General features: G+C 51.1%; 1 protein-coding gene across 3 annotated transcripts; it reads right to left on the reverse strand.

The window, feature by feature from the left end:
* Window positions 1-566: 566 nt before the first annotated feature.
* Zswim4 (zinc finger SWIM-type containing 4) lies at window positions 567-25,131 on the reverse strand. 3 transcript variants are annotated; one of them, XM_055621547.1, is made up of 14 exons: window positions 24,946-25,131; window positions 23,156-23,357; window positions 20,327-20,683; window positions 18,766-18,845; window positions 18,470-18,620; window positions 16,111-16,278; window positions 15,157-15,507; window positions 13,283-13,420; window positions 12,764-13,018; window positions 12,285-12,420; window positions 9,226-9,380; window positions 6,536-6,699; window positions 3,552-3,633; window positions 567-2,338 (listed from the first exon to the last, which is right to left on the reverse strand). In XM_055621547.1, exons 1-14 carry the CDS (start codon window positions 25,081-25,083, stop codon window positions 1,479-1,481), a joined length of 3,237 nt encoding a protein of 1,078 aa, XP_055477522.1. In that variant the 5' UTR covers window positions 25,084-25,131; the 3' UTR covers window positions 567-1,478. The 3 variants fall into 3 exon arrangements, with proteins under 3 accessions (XP_055477522.1, XP_055477521.1, XP_055477523.1); XM_055621546.1 differs by having other exon boundaries at window positions 18,697-18,845; XM_055621548.1 differs by lacking the exons at window positions 23,156-23,357; window positions 24,946-25,131 and adding an exon at window positions 22,975-23,014 and having other exon boundaries at window positions 18,697-18,845.
* Between the last annotated feature and the right edge of the window lie 1,651 nt (window positions 25,132-26,782).

Below are 26,782 nucleotides of genomic sequence, written 5' to 3' on the forward strand. Positions count from 1 at the left end.
AGAAAGTGACCCAGACAGTGGCTAAAGATACAAAGAACCCGACAATGAGAAGACCAAGGCACCGTCACGAGGATGAATCCACCTGAGGGAAGGGAGCCTACATGTTCAATGGGCAGGTCACCGCGGACGCAGGGGTGTCCCCAGCTGCACTCAGCACCTGGGGCGACCTCCCAAGCTCCGAACGGCATTCTCTGGAGCCAGGCGCCCTCTGGCGGTCATTTTCTCGGACGTACGGGCAGTCTGTAGGTTCGGGCATTGTTAGTGTCCTTCCTGCCTTGTACGGAAGTTATGACACACAGACGGTAAAGCAGTAAGGCTGCCAGTGAGAGCTGGCTCTTTGTGTCACCAATATGCTACTGGAGGAAGCCAGCAGCCCCGCCCTGTCCCACTCTTGAAGCTGTGCCCAAAAACCAACATGGAAATTGTTTTTGGTTAATGGAACCCAGCCCTGGGTGTGTGTGTGGCAATGCAACCCAATCTCAAAGTTAAAAAGAAGTTCTGTTCAATCTTTAAAAAAAAAAAGAGAAAAGAATACAGTATAGGATTCAATAAATAGGAAAGAAAAGTTACAAAATGATGCCAACTTTTTCCTTAATATACAAGAGAGAAGACAGGTTCATCAGGGTGGAGTCCCTCCCTTCTCTTCCTCCCCAGGCCAAGGCCTGTGATGAAGGGCAGCCTTTGTGAGCAGCTAGGGCCTGAGAGAGATGCAGAAATGGCTACACTAAGGAAGTGAGGAAACAAACGGAGGTGTAGAGCAAGAGGAAGACAGGACGGGGTCCCTGACTGCCTGCCTGTGCCTCCCACAACAGGTTGGAGGACAGCCTGGTTCCTGAGTTGTGTATCCAGTTACTAGTGGTGGGGTCTGGGCAGCAGAGAGCTGTGCCCAGTCTACCCTGTGACCTTGGTGCCCAAGAGAAGACAGGTCCTGGCTGGACAAGGGCATTTGGGGTGAGGTATGTGGCAGAGGCCCAAGACCTCTTAAAATCCTTCAGTGGGGGTGAGGCATTGATTTGTGCTGGGCGGCTTGGGCCAGGAGCACAGACCGGCGGGGCAGGACCCCTGAGCTGTGGCAGAGAGGGAGAAACACTCGGGATTTAACCACCTGATGTGAAGTCCGCAGGCACCTGGGTGGTCTCTAGAGGATCTGCTACACTGAATTTAAGGGCTAATTTCTGGAAAGTTCTGCCTCCCAGCCCTTCTCCGGAAGCCCTAGCTAACCCTGTGAGTTTGGGAAAACCAGAGCTTGCTTCTTGCTTATGGGGTGCCCAGGCACATCCCCTCTGCAGGCATCTAGTTAGTGGTATGGCTTCGGATCCTTAGATCTCCCATTTGTCCGCATACTCCTAGGCACACACTTGGAATGGTGTCACCTCCTGCCTCCCACCTTCTGTGACTTAATCCTGAAGTGGCCAAAGGCCTCCTGTTTCAGGAAGGCAGGCCGGGGGATCCCCATGCTCCTAGTTTTCTGCAGTCCCTCAGCCAAACCGCTCCCGAACCAATAGCATCAACTTCTTCTTCCCCTTGTAGGTCTGTTTAAGGTTCTCTAAGAACTGTGCGAACTGGAGGTGCCCGTCCGGTGCCAGAAGGAAGGTCTCTCGGGCTTTGCCCAGGAATTCAATGAAGTCACCATAGTGACGTGGGCTGATGTGGGTGAGGCGTGAGTGGCTAGTGGTGATGTAGGCAGCTACTGCAGCATCTAGGAGCTGGCAAAGTGGTGCCCTGTCAGTCCCAAGTGGCTTGGTAGCCCTGCGGGCTCCCAGTGGGCCCAGACCAGGTGCTGAGAGCGTCCAGCGCCGTAGGATGTCTGAAAGCATGGGTGCACAGTGGATGCTACGGATGATGAGAGGGACAATGGCTGATAACTCATGCCGCCCCAGCGAGTGACTGAGTGAGCAGGCCCACAGCACGTCATTGACCGCGGGGTGGCTGTCTTGGTTGAAGGCGATGCTGAGTTGTGCCAAGGCTAGCGTGGCCAGCTTGTAGGCCCGCAAAGGCAGGCCTCTATGCTCCATGTAGCGTGCCACAGTGAAGAGATGGGCATGGCCAAGGCCACCGGCTGCAGCATCCAACACAATCTGGTAGGCAGCCTCGAAGGCTGCATGGTTCTTTTCACACAGGGTCAGGGCTGGCAAGGCGCAGTTCTGGGGATCCTTCATGGCACACTGTAATGCCAAGGTGCGGGCGCAGGCCCAGAGCTCCTCTCTCCCGGTTGTGTCCAGTTGCAGCCGCAGCAAAGTGGCATGCGTAGTGCCTGTCACTGCCACTATGGTGACTGCCTCCACTGGGGTGAACAAGGAATACCAGTTCTTCATGATGCTCATCAGCGCTGGTGGGCCTAGGTACAGGGAGAGGGAGCAGAGCAGAGTGTGTGTGTGTGCAGCAAGGCCCTGCCACTTCCCATCCCGCCCTGAACCGTCCAGCTTCACCAGGCAGACTTTTTTTGGAGGGGTCCTCACTGTGCAGCTCTACTTGGACTCAAACTCAAGAGAGCCACCTACTTCCACCTTCTGAGAGCTGGGATGACAGATGTGGGTCACCATGACCAGCTGGTTGTTTTTGGTTTTTTAAAAACAAGGTCACATGGGGCTGGAGAGATGTTTGGTTAAGAGCACTGGCTGCCCTTCCAGAAGACCTGGGTTTGATTCCTAGCACCTACATGGTAACACACAACCACTCCTAACTCTAAGGGATCGTCTGGCCTCCACAGGCACCAGGTGCACATAAGGCACACAGATACACATGCAGGCAAAACACCCATACATATAAAATTAAGTAATTAATTTAAAGCCAACAGGCAAGGTCTCCTACAGTCCCGGCTGACCTTAAGGTTGCTCTGTGGCTAAGGATCCACTTTTGGTCTTGCGGTTTCCACCTCCCACATGCTAGGATTAGTCATGTGCCCAGGGTGTGCTAGCCCTGCACTCTAACAAATGAGCTACCCTTCCTTTTCTACTGGCACTCGGGGGATGAGGTTAGGAACCTTGCCCCCGCCAAGCACTTACTCTACTGCTGGGCCACACCTCTAGCCCATGGCGTCTTCAGACAGGGCTTCATTATGAGCTCAGGGTGTCTATACTGCGGGTACTCCTGACTTAACATCCTCAGTGCTCAGGTTCTAGGCACACCACCATGTCTGGATAGAATAAATTCCCTTTTTCAAAGGAGCAGGAGCGGCTGGACTGAGTGGAAACCATGGTGGTGGCTAGCATCTGGAGCCTCCTCCCCACTCCTAACTACTTCAGCCTGGCCAACCACCAGACTGGGTACCACCCCACCTGTGGTTCCCTCCACACTGGCCTAGAGCTGGCAACAGACAAGGAAGGGCCTGCTTTTGTTTTATTTTTATGTGTTTGCTTTCAGGAAGAATTTTTACTATGAAGCCTTAGCTGTCCTGAAACATTCTATGTGGACAAGGCTGGCCTCAGACCCATAGATCTACCTGCCTCTACCTCCTGAGTGCTGGGGTCAAAGGGCTGCACAGCACGCCAGGCAGGGCCAGTTTTTCTGGTGGCTGTGTGGTTTCCTCAGCAGCCCCTCCAGGTACTCACCTATCTCTGTGGCACAGCTAACAAGCCATCGCACCATCTCCCTGCGTCGCCAAGTCATTGTGCTCAGTGTCATCCGCATCACCTGAAGGGAAAGGGAATGGTGGGTCCCCAGAGTCCTGCTGATGGCTTAGGCCCAAGGAGGCTGGAGGCAGAGCTGCTGAGAATCCTCATCTCTCTGGCCCTACTTTCTAGCTCAGTGAGACAGGGATAAAAACAGACTGGGAGGAGGGGCTCGGTAATTAAGAGCACTTGCTGCTCTTGCAAAGGGTGGGGGATCTGATGCCTCTGAGGGCACCCACACATATATGCACATATCCATACACACAGCACAAGTCCTCCTGAACATGCACACACACACTCACACATAATTAAAAATATATTTTAAAAAATGAACCTGTCGTGATGGCAAACAACTTTAGTCCTAGCACTTGGGAGGCTGAGGCTGGCAGATCTCTGAGTTCAAAGCCAGCCTGGTCAACAGAGCTAGTTCTAGGACAGCCAGAGCTACACAGAGAGACCCTGCCTAGAAAAACTGGAAATATGGCTCATTTACTAAAGTACTTACTAGGCCAGCATGAGAACCTGAGTTTGACCCTCAGTATCCATGAAGAGCAAAGATCAGGGGCTAGAAAGCTGGCTCAGAGGTTCACATGCTTGCTCTCCCAGAAGACTCAAGTTTAGCTCCCAGAACCCATGTCCCAACTCCAGCAACAAGGGATGGCCTCTTTTCTGGCCTTTAAGAGCATCTGAATGTACATACAGACACACACCTATACACAGAAATAAAAATGAATCCTGAAGGAGAATCTACTGCGTGGTGAGTATCTCTGCAGTAACGCTGACCACCACTGCTTTGGTCTAAGTTCTCTCTCAAAATCCCACTTATAACGAACCAACCAACCCCTCTTTCTAGAAAGTTCCATTCCTCAAGTCAGAAGATTCTTCCCTTTAGCAAAAGCACTCGACTGCCAGCCTTTGTCCTCTGTGGGTCGCAGCCTAAAGAAACCTCTTACATTTGCCTGTCCTGAGGCTCCAGGCCCGAACCTGCCTCTGCCACACTGGTCCCTTCTCTCTGGTCTTGTCTCCCCGCTCCTCAATCCCTACAACTATTTAGAGCCTGGGAATGATGACTCATACTGTGTGAACTGTCCTAAGATGTCCCTTCAGTTGTGAGCATGCTCGTGTGCGTGTGGAGGTCAGAGAACAACCTTGTGTGCCTTACTCAGGATCTGCCCACTTTGTAGTTGTTTTTAAAGATTTTTGGTTTTGGCTGGGCGGTGGTGGTACATGCCTTTAATCCTAGCACTCAGGGAGGCAGAAGCAGGTGGATCTCTGAGTTTGAGGCCAGCCTGGTCTACAGAGCGAATTCTAGGACAGCCAGGGCTACACAGAAAAACACTGTCTTGAACTCTTCTCCCCTAAAACTGTTTTTAATTATGTGTGTATGTATGTGAGAGTATATGCATGTCAGAGCAGGTTCCACTGGGAGCCAGAAAAGTTGGATCCCTTAGAACTGGAGTTATAGGTGGTAGTGAGCTGTCACCCAGGGGTGATGGGAACTGAACTTGGGTCTTTTGGCAGAGCAGCATGTGTCTTAACCGGTGATCCAGCTCTCCAGTCTCCACCTTGGCCTCACCTGCTAGGATGCACTGGTGGGTCAGCAAGCCCCAGGGCTCTGCCTGTCTCCAGAACATTTTCAAATTTCTCTATGTATGTCTTTGGTTCTTAATTTTTTGAGACAGGATTTCTCTGTGTAGCCTTGGCTGTCATGAAACTCACTTTGTAGATCAGGCTAGCCTCAAACTCAGAATCTGCCTGCCTCTGCCTCAAAAATTCTGGGATCAAAGGTACACCAATACACTCAGCCAATTATAGCTTTAAATTTTTCTTAATTACCCTGGGGACCTAATTTTCATCCAAGCACATTATTGACCGGGCCACCTTGAGAGCCAGTCTTAGCATCTTTTATTTGTCTGGTCTTTTTTGAGACAGGGTCTGCAGCCCATATTGGCTGTGAACTCAGGTCCTGCATAGCCTCCTTAATGGCAGGTGTGTGTCACTACATGAAGTTGGTTTTCTTTTATTTTCTTTTTGGTTTTTCAAGACAGGGTTTCTCTGTGTGTAGCCTATCTGTCCTGGAACTCACTTTGTAGACCAGGCTGGCCCTGAACTCACAGAGATCTGCTGGCCTCTGCCTCCTGAGTGATGGGAGCAAAGGTGTGTGTACCACCACCCACCATCTGGAGAGCATGGAGCTTTTGGAAGAACAATCAGTTTAACTGTTGAAACACCTTTCTAGCCTCATGATTTTTATTTTAAACAACAGCACCAAGAGGTAACCTCTGGCTCTATTTCTTTCTTTTTTTATACTGGGACTGAAACACAGGACTGAGTATACCCTGCTACAGACTTGCAGAGTCATACCCAGCAACTGATTCAGTTTTGCTTGTTACAATCTTTATGGGTTGGTTTACCTATCTCTCTCTCTCTCTCTCTCTCTCTCTCTCTATCTATCTATTTATTTTTGAGATAGGGTCTCAAATAGCTCAGACCGACCTCTAACTTTCTGTGTAGCCAAGGTTGGCCCTGACCACTGATCCTCCTGCCTTCACCTCCTGAATGCTGGAATTATAGGTACGTACCAACACACCTGGCTTATGTGGTGCTAAGGCTAAAGCTTTGTACATGTTAGGCAAGCATTCTACCAGCATCCTCAGCCCCTCTTGTGGCCCCTCTTGTGGCTCATCCATTAGCTTGCAGACCTTGCCCTGCCCCTCAGGATTCTCTGCATCTTCAATCACAGTCCTGGAGATGGGTTCCCACTCATGAACCTCAAACCTATAGTGATCTCCTAGCACCTCAATTTTAGTCTATAACTCCATCGTCAGAAGTGTGACTCCTATGCCAGCCTTTGCCCCAGGGGCAGAGCACCCACTCAGCCATCCCAGGCCACAGCACCCTCCTGGTGCTGTTAGCTGAAGTACCTGCAGACCAAGCTCCAGTGCGATGCCCAGCAGCATGGTGTCAGGTGGAGCGCTGGCTGGTGTGGCTGTCTTGCAAGCATCCTGTGCCAACTTGAAGAGCAGGGCTGGGGAGTGGATGTTTTGCTGGACCGAGGCCAGGACTGCATGCAGCCACTTGGTATCTCCTGGGCAGAAGTAGGAAAAGAGGACACAGTTGGAACATCAGTGTAACTGGAGCTGAATGGCCTGTCACACCAATTCTCACACAGGACCTCGTGTGTACAGCAGCTCTAAGAGGCTGCACAAATGTTAGCTGTTTTCTATGTTTGCAGGGGGAGGAGATCGACCTTGTGCGTCGATCCTCAGGAGCTGTGTCCACAGCCTGAGGCTGGCTTTACTAAAGCTGTCACCATTGCTCTAGATTCTATACTGCCATCACTCTGTTCCAGACACACTAGTCTTCTGTTTAGCATTACCATAACTTTGCAGTGCTGGGAATGGAACCCAGGGCATCACACATGCTAGGTTAGCACCCTATCTCCAAGCCACATTCCCATCCCATCACTGGAGGATTCTAGGGAGGGCCTCTACAATTGAGCTGCAGTCCCCATCCCCACCCCCACCCTCATGTCTGATTGAATCTTGTTCCACAGCTGTGACCCAGCCTCTGCACTGGCTGTACCCCTCTGCCCTTGAAAGAAGTGTGGATTAAACTGTCCCCAGTCTCCTTCCAAATTCTTGAATTGGAAACCTCTGATGGGATGGGCAACCAGGTTAGATGAGGTCAGAGGGTGGGCCCTGTGAGGGGTTGGGTACCCTTCAGAGACAAGGAAGAACTTTATGTTTCCTCAGTCTCCCACTGCCTCCACTAAGGAGTGTCTGTGTAAACCAAGAAGGGAACCCTCACTGCCAACCAATCCTTCTGACACCTTGATCTTGAACTTTGGCCTCCTAATCTATGAGAATCACACTTGAGCTGCCCAGCTTCTGTTACTTCGTTACTGCGGCACAAGCATGGCTTTGCCCTCATATGGGTCTGTATTTAAGCATCCAGCAGGTTGAGCAAGAGTGTGGCTCAGTGGCGGAGTGCTGGCCTAGCTTACACAAGGCCTCGGTCCCACCCTCAGCACCATGGGAAAAAAGACACGGCTGCCTACTTTAGTGTCCCATGTGACACGGGTACCTTCTTTCTTTGTGCACTGATCGTCTCCTTGTTTACTGTCCATGTTGTGTGTGTTCATGTGAGTGTGGATGTGTACATGCATGTATGTGGAGGCCAGAGGTCAAGCTCGAGTGTCATTCCTCAGGCACTGTGCACCTTTTAAAAATATATTATTTTAGCTCTTAGCGATGGGAGACTTAAGATCTTCCCTGCAGAGGACAGCAGACAGTGTGGACTTCTCCAACCTTTCCCCAAACCTCTGAATAAAGTTGTTATAATAATAATATATATATATATATATAATTATATGTATTATACGTATATGTATATATATGTGTGTGTGTGTGTGTGTGTGTATATATATATATATAATTTTTTTTTTTTTTATATAGGCCAGAACAATGTGTTGGGTCCCCTGGAACTGGAGTTAAAGATGGCTGTGAGCCAATACATAGCTGCTGGGAACTGAACTCTGGTCCTCTGCAGGAGCAGACAGTACTCGTAACCACTGAGCCACCTTTCTAGCCATCCCACATTTCTTTGAGACAGGGTTTATCACTGGCATAGAGACCCTGAGGATCCTGGCTCCTCTTTCCCAGTGCTGGGGTGACAAGTATGTGCCACCACACCCAGCCTTTTGTATATTTTACTTCAAAGACAGGGTCTTAGTATTTAGTAGCCCTGGCCAGCCTGGAACTTACTATGTAGACCAGGCTGGCCTCAAACTTACTGAAATAGGCCTGCCTCCGCACCTGCCTCCCAACTGCTGGGGTTAAAGGCAGGTGCACCTAGCCTTACTTCCACCTTCTTATGGATCTGGGGACTGAACTCAGGTCCTCTCCTCCCTCATGCTTGTGTGGCAAGTGCCTTACCAAATGAGCCACCCTCTCCGCAGCCCATCTGTTTGTTTTGGGGGTGGTAGGGTAGCGCAGGGTTTCACACATGGTAAGCAGGGTCTCTAACACTGAGCCCTGGGTCCCCGGATAGTTGATGCAACTTCACAGAGCATGGGGTTGGGACAGTTTTGTTCCCCGCCACCTCCCAGCATTCAGCAAAGAGTCTGCTGGGTGCTTGCAGAGGATGTGCAAGCTGCAGTGGGAAAAGCCATTTGGTGAAAGGAGTAGAGCAGGTATGGTGGAGCATATGGCCAAGGGAGGAAGATGATGATTCAAGCATGGGCTGCACAGTACACTCCAGGCAAGCCTGGGATTCATTGTAAGACCACGTCCTACAACAAAAATGGCCTGGAGAGAAGGCTCAGTGGTTAAGAGCATCGGCTGCTCTTGCAGAGAACCCGAGTTTGATGGCTAGCTGTGCCTAGTTCTCACATAGCAGCTCACAACTCTCTGTAGCTCCAATTCCAAGAGATCTGATGCCCTCCGTGGGCACAGCACACACATGGTGCACACTCAGGTAACGTGCATACACACAAAAAAGAAAAATAAAAACAGCAAATAAATGAAGGGTAAAAGTGGGTAGGAAATGGAAGAGGGAAGGAGAGGAAGCCAGGGGGACACCAGAACACCAGGACAACGGCCACTGCTCTCACCCTTGGCAGCGGTCAGCATGGTGGAGGCCAGTTCACATTGGCGGGTCTCCAGGTGGCCAAGGATGAACCAGCGGGGAAAGCGGTTGCTGACGATGGAGTCTAGTGGGTTGGGGTGAGCTTCTCCAGCTGGGAATGTTGTCTCCAGCACAGGCAGCCTGGGACAGGAAGGAAGCAAGCAGAGTGAGCTGAGGCTGCCACTGCTACCTCCTGTCCCTACCTAGAATTTCCCAGCGAGAGGCTGGGAGTGGGGAGGCAAGACTTAGTTGGTAGAATCCGGCACGCCGAAGGCCCTGGGTTCCATCCCCAGCACTGTAATAAAAAACAGCTGGGACTTTAATGGCTACTATGCTACAGAGAAGATATACACCCTGGCAAAGATGGGGAGAAAGTAGAACTTACTGAGGTCCTGAGGTCTAAGCTCAGTATTAGAGCAGTTGCCCAGTAAGCACAACACCCTGCATTTGGTACTGTGCTCCAAAACAAAAGAAAACAGAAGCTTACACACTGTTGCCATGTGAGTTAGTACAACCATCATAGAAAGCAGAAGTCCCTTGGGAAACTAAAAACAGAAACACAGGCACACAGCCTAGCAAGTAAATCAGAGTGTCAAAGACACAAGGTGCCTGCTATGCACTGCACCACAATTCACAATGGCCCCAATGTTAAGTCAACACCCAGGAACACGTTGAACAGCTACAGAAAACTTAACACCTGCACACAAAGGAATATTATTCAGCCATAAAGAGAATGAACTACTACTGCCTGCAGCTCCATGGTTGGAACAGGATGGTATTACATTCACTTCGACAAGCCAGGCACAGGCAGGAATGCCACACTTCAGTCATGAACAGGAGCTAGAGCCAGGAACAAGCCAGGTGTGGTGGCCGACACCTGCCCCAGCAGCACTCCAGAGGCTAAAGCAACAAGGTTAACGTCTCAGGGCAAGGGCTGGAGAGACTGCTCAGTGGTTAAGAGCCCTGCTGCCCTCCCAGAGGACCTGGGTTCAATTCCCAGTACCTACATGACAGCTCACAATTGTCTGACTCCAACCTCAGAGAATCCAACACCCTCACATAGATGTACATGCAGGCAAGACACCAATACACATAAAGCAAAAATAAACAAACTACTTAAAAGAGTCTCATGCCAGCCTTGATTTCCCAGAAAGAACCTGTCCTAAAAGAGAGAGAAACAAACAACAGGTGATATTCTAAAGGGGAGTGGTGAAACACTGCCTATGCTGGGGAGTACAGGTGAGGGGCGGGAAAAGTTGGATCATAGGTGTCGAAGTACATACAGTCTTTATCATCCATCCAACTATAATTATTTACATATTCCCCATTACCATCATTCTCTTCCTCTCACACCATGTATCAACTATCTAGGTTTTGAGATCCAGTCTTGTTATGTAGCCCAACTTGTTTTGGAACTTGAGATCTCAACTCAGACTCAATGTGCTGGGATTACAGGCCTGTGTCAGCATAGCTGACTATTAAGAAAATGCAGGGCTGGAGAGATGGCCCTGAGTTTAAGGGCACTGGCTGCTTTCCCAAAGGTCCTGAGTTCAATTCCTAGCAACCACATGGCAAAGAACCATCAAAAATGAGATGCAGTGCCCTCTGCTGGCAAGCAGGTATACATGCAAGCAGAACATCACATAAATAATAAATAATAAATAAAAAAAAGAAAGAAAGAAAGAAAGAAAAAGAAAATGCATTTAGGCCTGGAGATGGAAACACTCCTTTGGAGGCAGAGGCAGGTGGATCTCTGTGGGTTCAAGGACATCCAGGGCCACACAGAGAAACAGTGTCTTAAAAAAACCATCAAACAAAATAAAGAAAGAAAATGCATTTAATCCAGGTGTGGTGGCATATGGCTTTAGTCCCAGCATTCAGGAGGCAGAAGCAAGTGGGTCTCTGAGTTGGAGGCCAGACTGGTCTACAGAGCGAGTTCCAGGACAGCCAGGGTTACACAGAGAAACCCTGTCTCAAAACAAAACAAAACAAAACAAAAACCAAAGACAAACAAACAAAAACAAACAAACAAACAAACAAAAAAACTGAAGGAAAAAAAAACAAAGAAAAAGAAAATGCATTTAGCTAAGTGTGGTAGTGCATGTCTGTAATCCCAGGTGCCGGCAGAAGAATCATGAGTTCAAGGACAGACTCTGCTTCAAAACAAACCAAACCTCATCAGAGAAGACCAGGTACTGCTTAGCTGTTCTGGGAACCGGTAGCTTGTGACAGGGGGAGGTGTGTGTAGACACACGCCGTGTCACCCCTTCCTCTCACTGGCTCCGACCACAGGCCTATGGAGAGCTCAGAGGCTGCGTTTCCTTTGTATGAGCTTCCACAGGAAGAAAATGACGCTGTCACCCTGCAGATGCGCTGGGGACAAGTGTGCCCAGAGTGGCCACCAGGCTCTGCCGGCCAGCCCCAGCCACTGCGTGGAGCACTCCTCCCACCCACAGGGCCCTTCTGCTCCCCTCCAGGGTCTTCAGTGATTTTTTTGCCAGGTTCCCTTGAAGCCCACATGTAAAACTGCAGCTTTTTGTCCAAGTCACCCCTTTTTCTGTTCTCTCCCCACCTCCTGGAGCACCAGCTGCATGAGGCAGAAGGAGTCCCTGCCAGCCTGGGCTCCACCGACTTTGTGCTGCACTTGCAACCACCAGCACATTACTTGATCCAGCTGGGGCAGAAGCATTTGTTGAATGACTTAATGTTGCCACTAACCTAGACATACTTTACACATGAACAGAAATATAACTGCTGAAGAAGCACGTGTGTATATGGGCAATGCTTGGCACTGACCCCAACCTTAGAACACAAGGCCAGCCTAGCACTGCTGAGTCATGCCCCAGGGTGGGACCCTAACCCTCCACTGAGACAAAGCCTCCTAGAAAAGCCTGCACGTGGACAGCCTTTGCGGTTGTAGCTGTGAATCATTCTCCAGCTCATCATATTAGACACTTTGATTTAACAGTGAAACACACACCCTGCTGCATGCGCTGCGGGAAGACTCACTAGCTCCCGGCCCTTTACTCCCTCTCCCGCCCTTACCTCATGGCTCGGAGCGCCAGGCGGAAGGCCAGATCTGGGTCGTGGGGCAGCAGGGCAGCAAACAGGTATCGGGCACAGGTGTGCATGGGTACGCTCTCCCGGAAAATCACTTCTCCGAAGCCACTGAAAGGGCCTCCTACAGGGACAGGGTGACCTCAGTCTCCACTATCCCTGTGCTCCAGATGAAGGTGGAGGAGAGGAAGAAAAGAGGGGTGCCTAGGCAACACTGTGTGGTGGAGAATGAGGCTACAGGATGAGGAGGCACACCTACCCCAGCAACAGCAAAAGCGGAAGAAGACTTAGCAAGAAGACAACAGGGCCAGACAATGGGCGGGGCTACACTATGGGGTGGGGTTTACAGTGCGGTAGGCTTGACAGGTCAGGCACCTTTGGACCACAGGCTGAGCGGACTGAGCTGGAGGAAAGACCCCCACACCCGGTCCCACAGGGCTACAGCGGCTGGCTGCAAGCGCGCTCACCTTCCAGCAGCAGCCCAGCCTGCTTGCGCAGCACCTGCACCAACCGCCCGTCCAGCTCCACCTCCTCCAGCAGGGCCAGCAGCTGCTCTTCGTTGCGCACCACTTTGTCTTGGGCATACAGGCCCTCCGGCAGGGCCCGCTGCTGCCCCAGCCCCAGCAGCGCCACTTCCAGGGCTAGTGCCAGGTAGGACTCTCCAGGGCTCCCCGGCACTGGCACATGCTGGTACGCCAGCTTTCGCTTCTCTGGGGCGGAATCTGGGGAGACACGTCCACAGCTGCCGAGGTCCAGAACACCTCCCCCTTCTACAGTCCCAAGCTTGGTAACAGTAGTGGAGAGAGGTTCCGGGAGAGTTCCACGTCTCTTAGCCCTGGCCAGTGGCCCCCTGACTTCGAGGAGAGGCTACTGGCTCCTGGCCCTGGTAGGGCGCACAGCCAAAGCTACCAAGCTTGCCATCTGACCTACATTATCTGGCTCAGAGTGGGTGCAGGCCCTCCTGCTGGGGTTCTCAGGGTGAGTACCTGGGAAAAGATTGTGAGGCTCCTCCTCCACGCGGCAGGCCTCCAGAAGTGCCCTGCAGAGGCAGCCAATGGGATCCAGGGGATGGCCCACCCAGCCTTCAGTGCTTGTGACGCAAGTAGCACCTTTCTGGAGCAGTTCTGAAAAGGGAAGAGGCAGGCTCTATTCAGCCCCCCCCACCAAGCTCCGGAGGCTTCTTCTCCCACACCCAGTCTCCCAGTCCTACCTGCCAGGCTACTTCGTCTTACCTCGTCCTACCTCGTCTTCCTGAGACATGCAAATCAGTGTTCTCTTCTCCTACCCTGACCCCCTCCACATCTCTGCAGCCAAGCTCAAACTGCTTTGAGGCCCACCCAGAGGCAAAAAGTTCTCCTAAGACACCTGTAGGGCTACTTATCCACTGACCTCGGAATGATGCACCCTTGCCTCTGAGTTCTCCCTGTGCTGTTCCCGAGTCACCTAGAGATTAGCTCTGACTCCACCATTCTTGAGCCTTCTCCTCCCTTATACCCCTCATTTCACCAGCTTCATTGCTGAGAACTCAGCCAGTAGCTTCCTGTCTCCAGATTTAGTTACGGTATCTTTCTTTCTGACACAAGATTTCTCTGTAGCCCTGGCTGTCCTGTAGAGCAGTCTGTAGAGCAGTCTGGCCTTGAACTCACAGAGCTCCATTTGCCCCTACCTCCCTGAGGGATTAAAGGCGTGCACTATCACCACCTAGCTTGTCTTCCTTTCGTTCAGTGCGACTGGTGTTACGTTTATGTGCATATGGTACATGGACCTGCACATGTGTGTGCTTGCCCCAGGCATATGATGAGGGGAAAGTTCAGGGTTAGGAGTCCTCCTCCAGCTACCTCTATCTTTAGAGACAGGGGCTCTTCAGTGACCCTTCAGACCTGGAGCCCACCTGCTAAGCTACACTCGCTGCCAGCATGCCCTGTGACCTGCCTGTCACACCTAGCAACGTGCCCAGCTTTTATTGCAGGTAACGGGTATACAAACTCAGACCCTCCAACTCTCATACTTGCACAGTCAGCACTTTAACTAGTGCGCCATTTCCCTGTCTTTTCTTTCCTTTTTCCTTCTTTTCTTTTGAGCCTGGGTCTCACATGTCTGGGTGGGCCCTGACCTCTGACCTTGAAGCTCTAACTCTCTTGCCTCCACTTCCTGAGTGCTAGGGTCGGAGGCATGCCTGGCTTATCAAGTGCTAAGGTGTAAAATGCATGCTAGGCAAGCACTCTACCAAATAAAACAGACCCTCAGCCCATGTTTGTTGCATCTGAAACACAATTTGCTGCCCGTGTTTAAAAGTGAGCAAATTCTACATCAAATAGCCCAGTCTTCTAGCTTCTCTTTCCAACCTGCAACCATTCTTGATAGTCATGTAGTGCAAACCTGCCTACTACAGGGTCTGGACACGTCTACATTTCCCAGTCTCCTGTGCACGAAATGTGAATGAAGAAAGGGAATGCCATCATTCTTCTGTGGCAACTGCCCTGTGGGTAGGGGTGGCCAAGGCAAGGTACGAAAAGAGGTTCTGGTGGCAAGTTAGGGTGTCTTCCTGGGAACTGGCCCAAGAGCTGTACATAACTGTTAGCAGTTTGAGCCAATTCCTATTCTTTTCTGTTCTTTTTCTTTTGCTGCTGGGACTCAGACATCAACAAAGACTTCTACCACAGAACTGCCCCTGAGCCATCGAGTTTTCCCACCACCTAGCACTTCAGTTTTAACCAGTAGTGTTTTTTTTATGATAAAATCCTTTCTATCTGTGAAACTGAAGCGGGAGCTGGGATAGAATCCAGACCCTCTTTGTGACTTCTTATGGGGCTGGTGTTTATCTTGGGCACCTGGGTCTGGAGTCCGTGTCCCCACGCACCTTTTTTTTGCTGCTTGTAGCTATCGAGCTGGTGCCGCCGCTGCAGCCGCAGGGTGTTGATTATGGAATAGGCCAGCCGCAGAGCCTTGTGGGGGTAACCGTGGGCTCGCAAAGTATCCACTCGTGCACAGGCAGTAGGGAAAGGCTCGCCCAGCCAGATGGGGTGGCCCTGAGGGTCAAAGGTTGGCTTGTCACCTCCCATGTTGCCAGTGAGGCTGGGGCCACAGGAATCACTGGCCAGGATCCTCTGCAGGTGGCTGTCATTCCAGTGCAATTCTCCAGCCTGCAGTGCTCGGCTGAACACCGTCCGGCGGGGGCTGGTGCCTGTCACCTCCTCTTCATCCTCTGAGCCTGCAGGAGAGGTGCCCAATGTGATAATGCTGGTGCTGGCGGTCTTGCTGGCGGTCAAGTCATAGCCAGCTTCTCCCACTAGTTGCCAGCCATGAGTTCCACCCCAGGCAGGTGATGCATGTGAACTCTTGAAGCAAATCTTCAAAGGGAAAGTGGGGCTAGTGTCTGTCACAGCGCTGGTACACAAGTCAGAGAAGTCTCCTTCCTCCCTGCTTGCCCATTCTTGTTCCTTCTCTCCTCAGTCTCTTTGCCTCTCTTTAATCTCTCTGCTGTTTTTCTGCCATCTCCCTCTTTACTTGTCTCACCCATACCCACATCACTGTCCTCTCTTACTGGACTCCTACCCTTTTTCTTATCCATCTTCTCACTGCATCTTTTGCTAACTGGAGGTCCATCAAGCACTGTATCGCACTGTCCTTACAGTGTCATTACTTTTGTCCCCAGGTGTCATTGCTTGGCACTTGCTCCCTCTGGCTAGGAGGACAACCAGTGGTCAGAGCCTTCTTTCATCTCTCTCCGGGGGCACAGTGCTATGATAGAAGGCGGTGCTGCCGTGAGTAGGGATGTTTTTGTTGGAAACAGGTGGCAGGGCCCCTCCCCTACCTGTCCTGGAGGTCAAAGCAGGCTGTCGGCTGGGGATGTCAAAGGAGTAGTTGCCCTCTTCCAGGGGGCACACATCTAGCTTGTCCCACGAGCCAAGCAGCTGCAGCCAGCCTGACCGCTCATCAGGTTTGCAGTGGGGGCTCAGAATGACACAGACCCATAAAGCTCCTGGAGAACAGAGAGAGGCTCAGCATCCAGGCCAACATCATTAACACAGGCTGACAAACCGATGCTGCTGCTTGGGCATGTGTCCTGAACCTGGGCTGCAGCTCAGTTTCTCCTCACATTTACGGAAAAGAAATAAAATAGGGCCAGTGAGAGGGCACAGTGGGTAAAAGTGCTTGCCACCAAGACTGATGACCTGAGTTCAGTCCCTTGGACCCACACACAGGAGACAACTAACCCCACAAAGCTGTCCTTTGACCGCCATGTGTGCAGTGTGGTATGCCAACATAGATACACACAATATAAATAAATGTAACTTCTAGAGAGAGAAAAACTGAAGTATAGCAAAGAAACTCCACTAGTCTGCCTGCAAGCTCGTCAGGGCTCAAGCCAGGGTTTGCTGCCTACCATGTCTGTGTGTTATCTCTTTCTCCTTTTTCTTTCTCTCTCCCCCCACTTTTTTTTTTTTTTGACAGGATTTCTCTGTGTAGCCCTGGCTGTCCCAGAATTCATTCTGTAGCTCAGGCTGGCCTCGAATTTATAGAGATCCGCCTGCCTCCGCCTCCACAATCTGTCCCAGTCCCTCCCTCCCCCTGCTGCCCCTTGGAATCTCTTGTCAATTGAATATTAAGATAAGATTTGTCTTTGCTCTTGTTTTGAGGCAGGGTCTCACCCTGTAGCTCAGGCTAGCTTGGAACTTCACACTTCTGTCTCAGCCTCCAAGGTGCTAGTACTATAGGAATTCCCAACTAGCACTGCCACATTTTCACATTTTTGAATGGTGAGAAAAAAATATTAAAAAGAAAAAGGAGAATATTTTGTGACTCATGCAAATGATACAAAGTTCAAAGAAACAAGAGTAGCTGAAGGTTGTGCATGCTTGTAGCCAAGCACTCAGGAGGCTAGGCAGGACTGTGGTGTCAGCCTAGGGTACAGCATGAGACCATCTAAAACCAAAAACTGCCCATAGATATATTGTTCAAATACCTTCCTATGTGTTCAATAACTGAGTGCCTGTGTACAATCCTGTGGCCTCGTTCCTGCCACACAAACACCTGACCACTGGCTGCGCCCCAGCCCCTTGGTGACAGATCTGGCTGCTTATCTGCTACACTGGTGGAGCCCAACAAAGCTCAAGACACTGTTTAGCTTTGGGAAACTCTAAGTTGTGGCCTGGCCTAAAACTATCAGCTCACATTCTAGGATCCATCATCTGTTGCTTCTATTAACCATGATGAGGGTTGAAAGGATTAAAAAAAGAGCAGGAAGGCACGGTGGTACAAGCCTATAATTCCAGCACTCAGGGAGGCAGAGGCAGGTGGATCTCTGTGAGTTTGAGGACAGCCAAGGCTACACAGAGAAAACAGAACAAAACAGAACAAAAGCAGGACAGGAGCAGGCTGTTATTATTCTTCAAACAATACAATGACAACTATTTATTTCTGTGGCCTTGACCTTGTACTTTAAGTCACTAGCGGTAACTTAGAGAACACAAAGGGCCAGCTGAATCCCAGCTCAGGAGTGCAGTACATGCTTAGCAGGCCTGAGGCCTGGAGTTCTATTTTCAGCATCAATCAATCAATCAATCCAGCCATTTGTGATGGTGACCTGGGAGGTAGAGGTAGAAAGACCAGGAACCCAGGGTCATCCCTGGCAACACTGTGAGCTTAAGGTCAGTCTGGGCTATCCTGAGATACTCTATCAAAATCAAAACAAAGCTGTACAGAAAGGATAGGTATAGATTCTCTGTAAACACTGCCTAGTTTTATTTAAGGGTCTTGAGCATCCCAAATGTCTGTGTCTTGGGAGGATTTAGGACCAATTTTCCAAGGACACCAAGGGACAAAGCTATGCAGCACTTAAGCATCTCTGCAAGCAAGCATCCTCCCATCTACCCACCATTCATGAACATATCCATCCATACTGGCTGGAGCTGGAACTCAGGGTCTCACACCTACTAGGTGACCCTGCAACCACTGAGTCATTTCCCAGTCGTAACCATATAATACTAACCATGAGTCTTCCCCATCGAATATTAGTTCCAGTAGAGCCAAAGATTTGTGCCTTGTTCTCTCTGGGAGTTCCAGCACCCAGTAGGGTGGCCAGCATGTTGGCAGTACTTAGTAGTGTTAAGTGGAGGGAAGATCTGAAGCACAGATGCTAATGTGAATAGAAGCCAGGTTCTAGGCCTTACCCAGCTCATCCCACAGCTGCCGGCACTTGTCTGTCATGCCAGCACCCTGCTGTCGCCACAGGGCCAGGCGAGGGTCCTGCAGAAACTGCTCAGTCATGAGGATCAGCATGCGTGCTCCATTAGAGTCCCGTGCCCGCAGCATCTCCCGCACCTGTGCAGAGAAGCAGGCGGTAAGAAAGGGAAAGTTGCGCCAGGACCTCTGCTCTGCCCACCCCCAGCCCTGGCACCTTGCTGAACATGGAGCGCAGCTGCTGGCTGGCCCCATAGTGGCCACCATTGGACAGCAGCTGCTTCACCTGCTCCTGGATCTGCTCCTCATCCAGATGCCAGCAGTTGGCATCTTCTGTGCCTGCACCCGCCGTGGGATCCGGGGCACCTGCGAGTGAACAGACAAGTGTAGAGTGGGAGAGGGTGTCAATCTTTCCTCTGTCCACTCCTCCAAAATCAATAATCTATCCCATCAGAACCAACACCCACTAGTGTGCCTGTCCATTCACACCAGCAATCCACCTATGAGCTCACCACCAATCCTTTTGTCCCTCCACCCACTCATTTATTCAATTATCCTACCATCAATACATCTGTCCATTGGTCTCTCCATCTGTCCATCCACTGATTTGTCCCAAAGACTACAAGCCCCTCCACTCACTCAGTCAGGCACTCAGTTCATTCACCTACAGAAACACTGTTTGTATCCATTCATCTCTACAAAACATCAGCCACTCATCCATTTACTCATCTATCTTCTTAACCAGACACCACCCATCCATATTAAGCCAGTTTTTATCCCCTGGTTCACCTCCACACCAGTCCCTCCACACCCACATCCATTAGACCACTTACTTCACTGCCTCCAATCCACCTACGATGTATATGCTCATCCCATGACCCCACCTGCCCACCTTTCTCCTTGTCTTCCCAGTCAAAATACCCACCCTCCTATTTATCCACCAGCCAGCCATGTTGCCATCCATTGAGCTACTCTGGTTCACAAATTATGTTTCCCCTCAAGCCCATCACTCCTACATGTTCCTCCTAGAATACCTACCCATCAGTCCCTGGTGTATGCACCTACTGGTCTGTCTGTCTAGCTTTCTTTCTTTTGTTTTTTTATAAGACAGGTCTCAACTCTATAGTTCTGGCTGTCCTTGAACTCACTACGTAGATCAGGCTAGCCTCAAACTCACAGAGATCCACCTGCCTCAGCCTCCTGAGCTGGAATTAAAGGTGTGTGCCACCATGCCTGGGTACTCACTGGCCTTTCAGAGTCCCATAAAAGCCATCTCTACCTAGCTGCCCATCTTCCCCTCCAATGGCCAGCCCCACTCACCTGCCACTGGACTCAGCTACCCATCTGCTCATCCCAAAATTCTTCCATGACATCGGTTCACCCTAATGATAAATAACCTCCTAGAACCCACCCAGTACCCCATGACCCACCCTAGCTCCCACCCACTACTCATCTACCTGCTACCTTCCTACCATTCTAGCCAAACAAACCATCAGCATACCCTCCTTCCCAGCATCTCCCAGATCCATCCATGGCTCATCATGACACCCACCTTAAGCCTTTACCCTGGGATTCCCGTGTGGGAGCACCTCACACTGGGCCTGCACCCTTCTTCCCTTGCCCACTGCCTCATGTCTCTCTCTCTCAACATGAGGCAGGGTGTTCCAATCCACTTCAGCCTCCCTGGTTCTGAGATGACAGGCCAGAGCCACCACACCTTCCTTCTTTCTACTGCTTGGGTGCCCTAGGGTCAGACACCTCATGATGTGCCTCTCTCTAGATGTGTGATTCCCCCGAGGCGGGGCACGATGGCCTCTGCATCACAGTCCCTCCTTTCCTGCACTCACCATGAACCAGGTTGATCTCAGAACCCAGCAGGAGGATCTCATCAGCAAGGCGCTGGGCGGTGGGTAGCACCTCAGTGTGGTGGGCACTGATGAGATACTGCACAAACTTTTGAAGTTGATCACGGTTCATCTGTGACAGAGTCTCTGAGATGGGCAGCCTCAGCTCCACCTGGTGTGCGTGACGGATGCGGTACAGGGACAGTGCTACCACATGGGCACAGTAGAAGAGGTCTCGGTTGTCACAGCCACAACTCACAGATGTGATCTTGCAGCGGTCAAAGCTGATAGAGACGCGGTAGACCTGCTCTGGCTCTCCTGGGGCCCCCAATTCTCGGATGTTCCCACTCAGGTGGAACCCTAAGATAAAACACACACAGTAGAGACTGTATCATCCCAGCAAGATCTGGATGCACAGCCCTGTTGAGAAACTGAGGGCGAATCATTCATGCCTCAGTTTTCACCATCTGTCCACAGGCCGCAACAATGCTCTCCCCAGGCAGGTCTAATAACTAAATGACAAGCATTACTCATGGCAAGCATTTAGAATGGTTTGACATAGAGTTAAGTCACAAACAAACCCTTATTCTTTTTTTTTTTTGGGGGGGGGGTGTTTGCCTCATTGTTCTTCACTTTGTTTGTTTGTTTATTTGTTTGTTTGTTTTTAGGCATAGTTTCTCCGTGTAGCTCTGGCTGTCCCCGAACTGGCCATGTAAAACAGGGTGGCCTCAAACTCATAGAGATCCACCTGCCTCTGTCTCCTGAGTGCCAGGACTATGCTGGCCTCCACCTTATTTTCTGAAACACATTCTCTCCTTGAACATGAAGCTAGCTATGGAGATTTTTGTCTCTGTCTTCTTAGTGCTGGGGTTTACAGACATGAAATACCACCCCAGGGTTGTACATGGATGCTGAGCATCTGAACTCAGGTCTTTATGCTTGAACAGCAGGCACTTCATCAAGTAAGCTTCTCTGTCCCTATTCCAATGATCAATAAATAGTATTAGCAGTGTTGACACAATGTTTGAAATGCTTTCACCAGCCCTTGGGTTGCCGTGGTTACAACCAAGCTTCCAAAGCTCTAAACTTCCTGAGAACATGCCGAAGGCCTGTGGCACCTGAGGACAAGGGGATGATGGAGCAAGTCCTGGGCAGTCCTGGGTGTCTGTCAGGCTCATCCGACTGGTTGGGCAGCCTGTGTCATGAAACCTGTGTCATGCAAGGAATGGCTTCCTCATACCAGGGGTGACCATGGGGCCTATGGCTAGGTTATGCCCAGGTGAAGGGGTATAAAGGCTGCCACACAGGGTCACCACAGCTGAACCATGAGTAGTTATAATAAGCAGCCAAGGATAAAGTCCTAATCATGTTTTGGCTCAATCTTCTAAGCTCCATGCTAGACCTAAGGCCTTTTCCCTCATCTTCCTCCATTTTCCCAAATCCAGCCTTTTCTGGTCCTTTTCTTTCCTTCTACTTCAGAACTACTAGGTCCACTGGCTGAAGTTTGGAGTTTGCTTTCTCCAGCTCTAACTTTTGCTCCTAAGCCTGACTTAGAGTCCTGAGGTGTGATGTCAACTCTGACAGCTGATCTCTCCGAGCCCACCCCTCATGGGCTTAGCTTTTGTTTATTTTGTTATTCAATCGGTGCTATGTATACACACGCACATATATATGTATACACACACATACACACACGCATATATATATAACTTCAGTCATTTTCTCATCAGCGCTCAACAATTGTATACACTCATGGTGTACAGTGTGGTAACTCAATGTGGTACACAACACACGATGATCAGAACAGGGTGACTGGCTTTTCCTGCTCCTTCAACAGTGATTACTTCTGTGTTTGGAAGCTACCATCTTCTTCCTTTTAGTTCTTTATAAAATACACAATAAATTTTTGTCAACTATAGTCACTCTACTGTTCTACACATGGCTGCAAACCTTTGATCACAATCTCTCTCAGGACATGGCTGCCTCAGCCTCAAACTCTGTGTCCCCGAATTTGTGTGACCAGCTTCTACCTGGATCACTGAGGCCTATGATCATTCTGTTTGTTGTTGAGACAAGATCTCACTATGAAGCCTTAGCTGGCCTGGAACTCACAGAGCTCCATCTACCTCTGCCTCAGGCATGTGCCACCACACTGTTTGGTTTTTCGAAGCAAGGTTTCACTGTTTCGTCCAGGTTGGTCATGACCTCCAGACCCTCTGGTCCCAGCTCCTGAGCCCTGGGGCTACAGGTCTGCCCCTTGGCCTGGTATGCACCACTGCATCACAGATGCCCTCTGCGTGAGGTCGGGAACTTCCCTTCCGATGGTTAGCCCTCTGGCCCTCCCTGGGACCGTTCTTCCTTCTTGTCTCCCCACTTCTTCTTCCATTCTTCAGCTCAGCTGTCTGAAGTCTGCCTTTTACCTTCAGCTCACAATACTGTCTGCAAGCTCAGCCTGAAGCTCAAATTGTAAGATTGTCTCAATTTTTATAGGACACCCCACCCCAGCCCAGAATGAACTCCATCTCAGTTCTCTTCCCTTACTTGGGTCCTCCTGCCAATGCCTGGTTTTTTTCTACCCGCACTTTCTGTTTCACCTGCCTCACCCTGAGGTGCCCCTAAGTCCTGATCTCTGAGGTCTACCATATGCCTACCTTTAGTACCTTTTCCTCCCATCCCCATTGAAACAGGATCCTACTGTGTAGCTCAGGCTGGCCTCTCCATCACCTGCCTTTGCCTCCCCAGTGCTGTGCCTGGAGAATGGCACAGCATTCTTACCCACCGACCTCAGAGCAGGTGGCTCCCCAGCCCCTCTCCCTGCCTCCCCTCACTCACCCACTTGCAGAACGCGATCTACAGCCCCACTCTGCAGCAAGTGCAGCCCACGGGTGAACGGCACCCGGGTGTCCTGCTCGCCTTCTGGGGGCTGGTAGCCTAGTGAGGAGTACATACAGATCTCCCGCTCACTTCGTGGGAAAGACCAGAACACAATGCGCTTCTGAACCGGCTCCGGCACCCGAGAGAACCGCTCCTCCACCTGCAGGAAAAGCTGGTGGGTTAGAAACCTGGGAGAGAATCCTGGCTTTGCCACTTACAAGCAGCACAACCCTGGATGCCACCTGACTTCTCTGAGCCTCTGTTTTCCCAAGTATAAAACAGTAATATAAGAATCAACCAACCTATGTTGATTGGTAAGATAAAATATAAACAAGTGAGCCAAGCCTGAAATCCCAACTACTCGGGAGGCTGCACTTTAGCCAAGTAGTTCAACACCAGCTTGAGGAACACAATGAAACCCCCAGCAACAAAACAGCTTTCAATACAATAGTATTATTTACAATAGTGCCTGGCTCATAGTTACTGTTCTAGAAGTTTTTACAGCCAGGTCCCAAGGGTCTGGGGTAAAGCCCTCCTACAGCTCAGGCTTTGTGGGGGATAAGAAGTTAGATTTGAGTGAGGGTAAGAATGATCAAGGACACGGGTTCCTAGGCCTCCCTCTGTTCAGTCCCTTATGGAGATAGCATTTCATCCTCACTGGGACATGAGATGCTGAAACCACAGCACTGGGTTGGTATCACTGCCTCAGAACCTGAGGGGGTCAGCGTTACTGCCTCAGAGGAGATGAAACAAACTCATCTCTTCAGGACCCCTAAAACAAGGAGCTCAAACTCCCAAGAATAGCTCCACTCTGGGTGTTTTTCCGAGAGGGAAGGGCTATCCTGCCATCCCCTGTGGCCTCCAAGGATTAGAACACAGCTACGTGAGGCTGTGTTCCAGTCTGAGTTGGCTAGTCGCTGGCTGGGTGACTTTGGACAAGTTTCTCAACCTCTCTGTGCCCCAGTTTCCTCAAAGTGAGAACAACTCCCAAAGGGCTCCAGAAGCTTTCCAGAGTTCTCCTAGCCTGGCTGGGCCGAGGCAGATCTGTGGGAGTCCTGTAGACAGGTTTGGGGTTATTCCACGCATGTCACACAGGTTGAACAAGCAAAGGGGCCCTACCAGGGTTTCTAGGAGAAGGGGAGTCAGTGACTGGGCTCCTGACAGTTGGCAGATGACTAAAGAGGGATTTTCCGGTCATGAATCAGAGCCTGTTCAAACCATGGTCAGTCCAAACCCGTCCATCCTAACCCAGAATTGTGGAGCAAAGCACAAGACTAAAAGACGCCTGTATGGGACTGACAGGAGCCCTGCACCTTCCCATCTCCTTGGGGGACCCTAAGATGGGGTGAGGGATTTTCGGGGCTCCACCCACAAGCCACAGAGTAAGGGCTCCTGGTGCCCTTGCCTATGTATCCGAATCTTGGCTCTGGAATGGCTTAAGGGAGGGGGAAGGAGTGGGAGGAGGGGCACAGAGCCCTTCTCTCTGTGACCCTGCCTCTTGTCCCACAGTCGGCTGGAGTACTGGGATACAGGGGTGTCTTGTGTAGGCCCTACAGAGACGGGGGTCTTCTTCCTGGAGGGTGGGACAGGGACTGTAAGGCAGGAAGGGAGCAGTGTGGGTCTCTGGGCAGGTGTCCCTCTTAAGGAGGGAAGCGGGTGGAGGGGCTCGGGGTGCGGGGCCCGGGGGGTGGGGCTGGCCGCTGGGAAGGGGGCGAGGTGTGAGGCCTGGGGCAGGCCGGGGGCCTCACCTGCTCGAAGGCCCAGCTCTCGGCCACCCGCTTGGCGCTGAGGTCCAGCAGCGTCTCCGGGCGGCTGCGACGGGCCCCGGTCCCGGGCTCGTCCCCCGCGGGGCAGCCCCGGCTGCGCTTGGCCGCCGGGGGCTCCATCCGGCCCGCCGGCCGGGCGACGCGGCCCCTTTAAGAGTCTTCACAACAATGAAGCCGTCTCCGCAGCCGCTGCCTCCTCAGCCGGGGCCCCGCCCCCGCCGCCCTACCTCTCCCTCGCCATTGGCTGTCTTTGCACACTCTTCTCCGAGAAGCTGATGCTTACTCGTTTACCTCCACGTCAATCTTTTAGATAGCATCCAATAAAAGGTCGCAGGGAGAGGCGCTGTCCATCACGGGGCGGTATGAACCAATCAAAGCGAGGGGACCGCAGGGCTCGGCCTTGTGAGGAGTTTCGGGGCTGTCCCAGATTCATTCACAACATTCCTCCCCCGCCCCCTTGGGCCGGCCTACGAGCCCAGCCGCTGGGGCTGCGCCTACACACGGCTTTGTTTACGGAGGGTCGCTTCCGGGCGCGTCAGCACCCGGGTGGACTTTCTCTGAGGTGTGTGACCTTAGAAACCCGCGAAACCTCTCTGGGCAACCGTTACAGTTTGGGTGCTTGAAGAGCCGACCGGGGCAAGCAGCCTTCTAGCTTGTGGGCTGTGCCCTTGAGGTCCCTCTTGAGCTGCGAGCTAAGACACCCCAATCTTTTCTACATATGCGGAATTACCATGAAATTGCACGTTGCGACTCTTTCGACCCATGAGAGTGGCAGTTTCGTTAGGTTCGACTTAATGAATGCCCCACCTCGAATTTTTTTTCTTCCCTGACTCAGCTTATTTTGTCCGTAGCGCGGAAGCCAGCCACCGTCTTCGTCACACGTCACGCCCCACCACCATGACCTAAGAGAACTCTGCATTTTCCTACCCTTGCGGCCTCTCCAACATCATTTATTCATCTCGTCCAGTATTAGGACCCCTCGCACTACTTTCCCCATCCTTTTACTCAGCAAGGTCTCATTATGTAACCCCCGCTTAGTCTGATTGGAGAGCCTCCTGCCTCATCCTCCAAAGTCTGAAATGCCAGGTATGTGCCAGGATAAGGAGGTTGTTAAATGTCTCTGGGCTCTGAGCTCCATGGAGCAAGGGTATGCCCACTGGGAGACAAGTCAGAACACGGAACAGCGCCTAGCACAGAGTAGATGCTCAATCTAAAACTTGTTGACCCAGCCAGTTGATGCTGTAATTCCATTTAGTTGACATGCTCCTGGAAGCAGTAAAAACCTAAGCCTTACAGCCCAGGCCTCACAACTGCAATCTCTGGCACTAGTCCACTGCTTCCTTATGTATGGGTTCTCCCTATCCAAAGTGGCCACTAATAGTCACGAACCCTTGAAGCAGGTTGGTTAATGTGCGGCCATGTTGTAGGGGTAAAGAACGCACTGGAGGAACTGGAGAGACTGCTCAGAGGTAAAAAGCGCTGGATGACCTTTCAGAAGACTTGGGTTGGGTTCCCTGAAGCAAACTGCTATGACTCCAGCTCCAGGGGATCTTATATGCTCCGCAGGACAACCGAAACAGCAGTATTGTGTTAGCTTTCTTCCTTTCTTTGTTTTCATTGTTCGTTTGCTTGCTTTGAGACAGGGTTTTTCTGTGTAGTCCTGGCTGTCCTGAAATTCACTCTGTAGACCAGGCTGGCATCAAACTCACAGAGATTCACTTGCCTCTGCCTCCTGAGTGCTGGGGCTAAAGGCTTTCTCCTCTTGTCCTAGCTTTCCATAGCGTTGATAAAGAGCATCCCAAAAGCAGCTTGGGCTGGA

Source organism: Psammomys obesus, unplaced genomic scaffold (genome assembly GCF_907164565.1).
Source record: "Psammomys obesus unplaced genomic scaffold, mPsaObe1.curated_primary_1811, whole genome shotgun sequence".
In the NCBI taxonomy this organism is placed as follows: domain Eukaryota; kingdom Metazoa; phylum Chordata; class Mammalia; order Rodentia; family Muridae; genus Psammomys; species Psammomys obesus.

What these genes read in the sequence shown, in the direction of transcription:
- Zswim4 (XM_055621546.1), bottom strand. Translation starts at nt 25,083, where the DNA reads ATGGAGCCCCCGGCGGCCAAGCGCAGCCGGGGCTGCCCCGCGGGGGAC. An exon ending in TGAGATCAACCTGGTTCATG is followed by an intron (nt 18,846 to 20,326) that starts GTGAGTGCAGGA and finishes GTTCACTCGCAG; the next exon opens with GTGCCCCGGATCCCACGGCG. An exon ending in CTGGCGCTCCGAGCCATGAG is followed by an intron (nt 9,381 to 12,284) that starts GTAAGGGCGGGA and finishes TTCCTGTCCCAG; the next exon opens with GCTGCCTGTGCTGGAGACAA.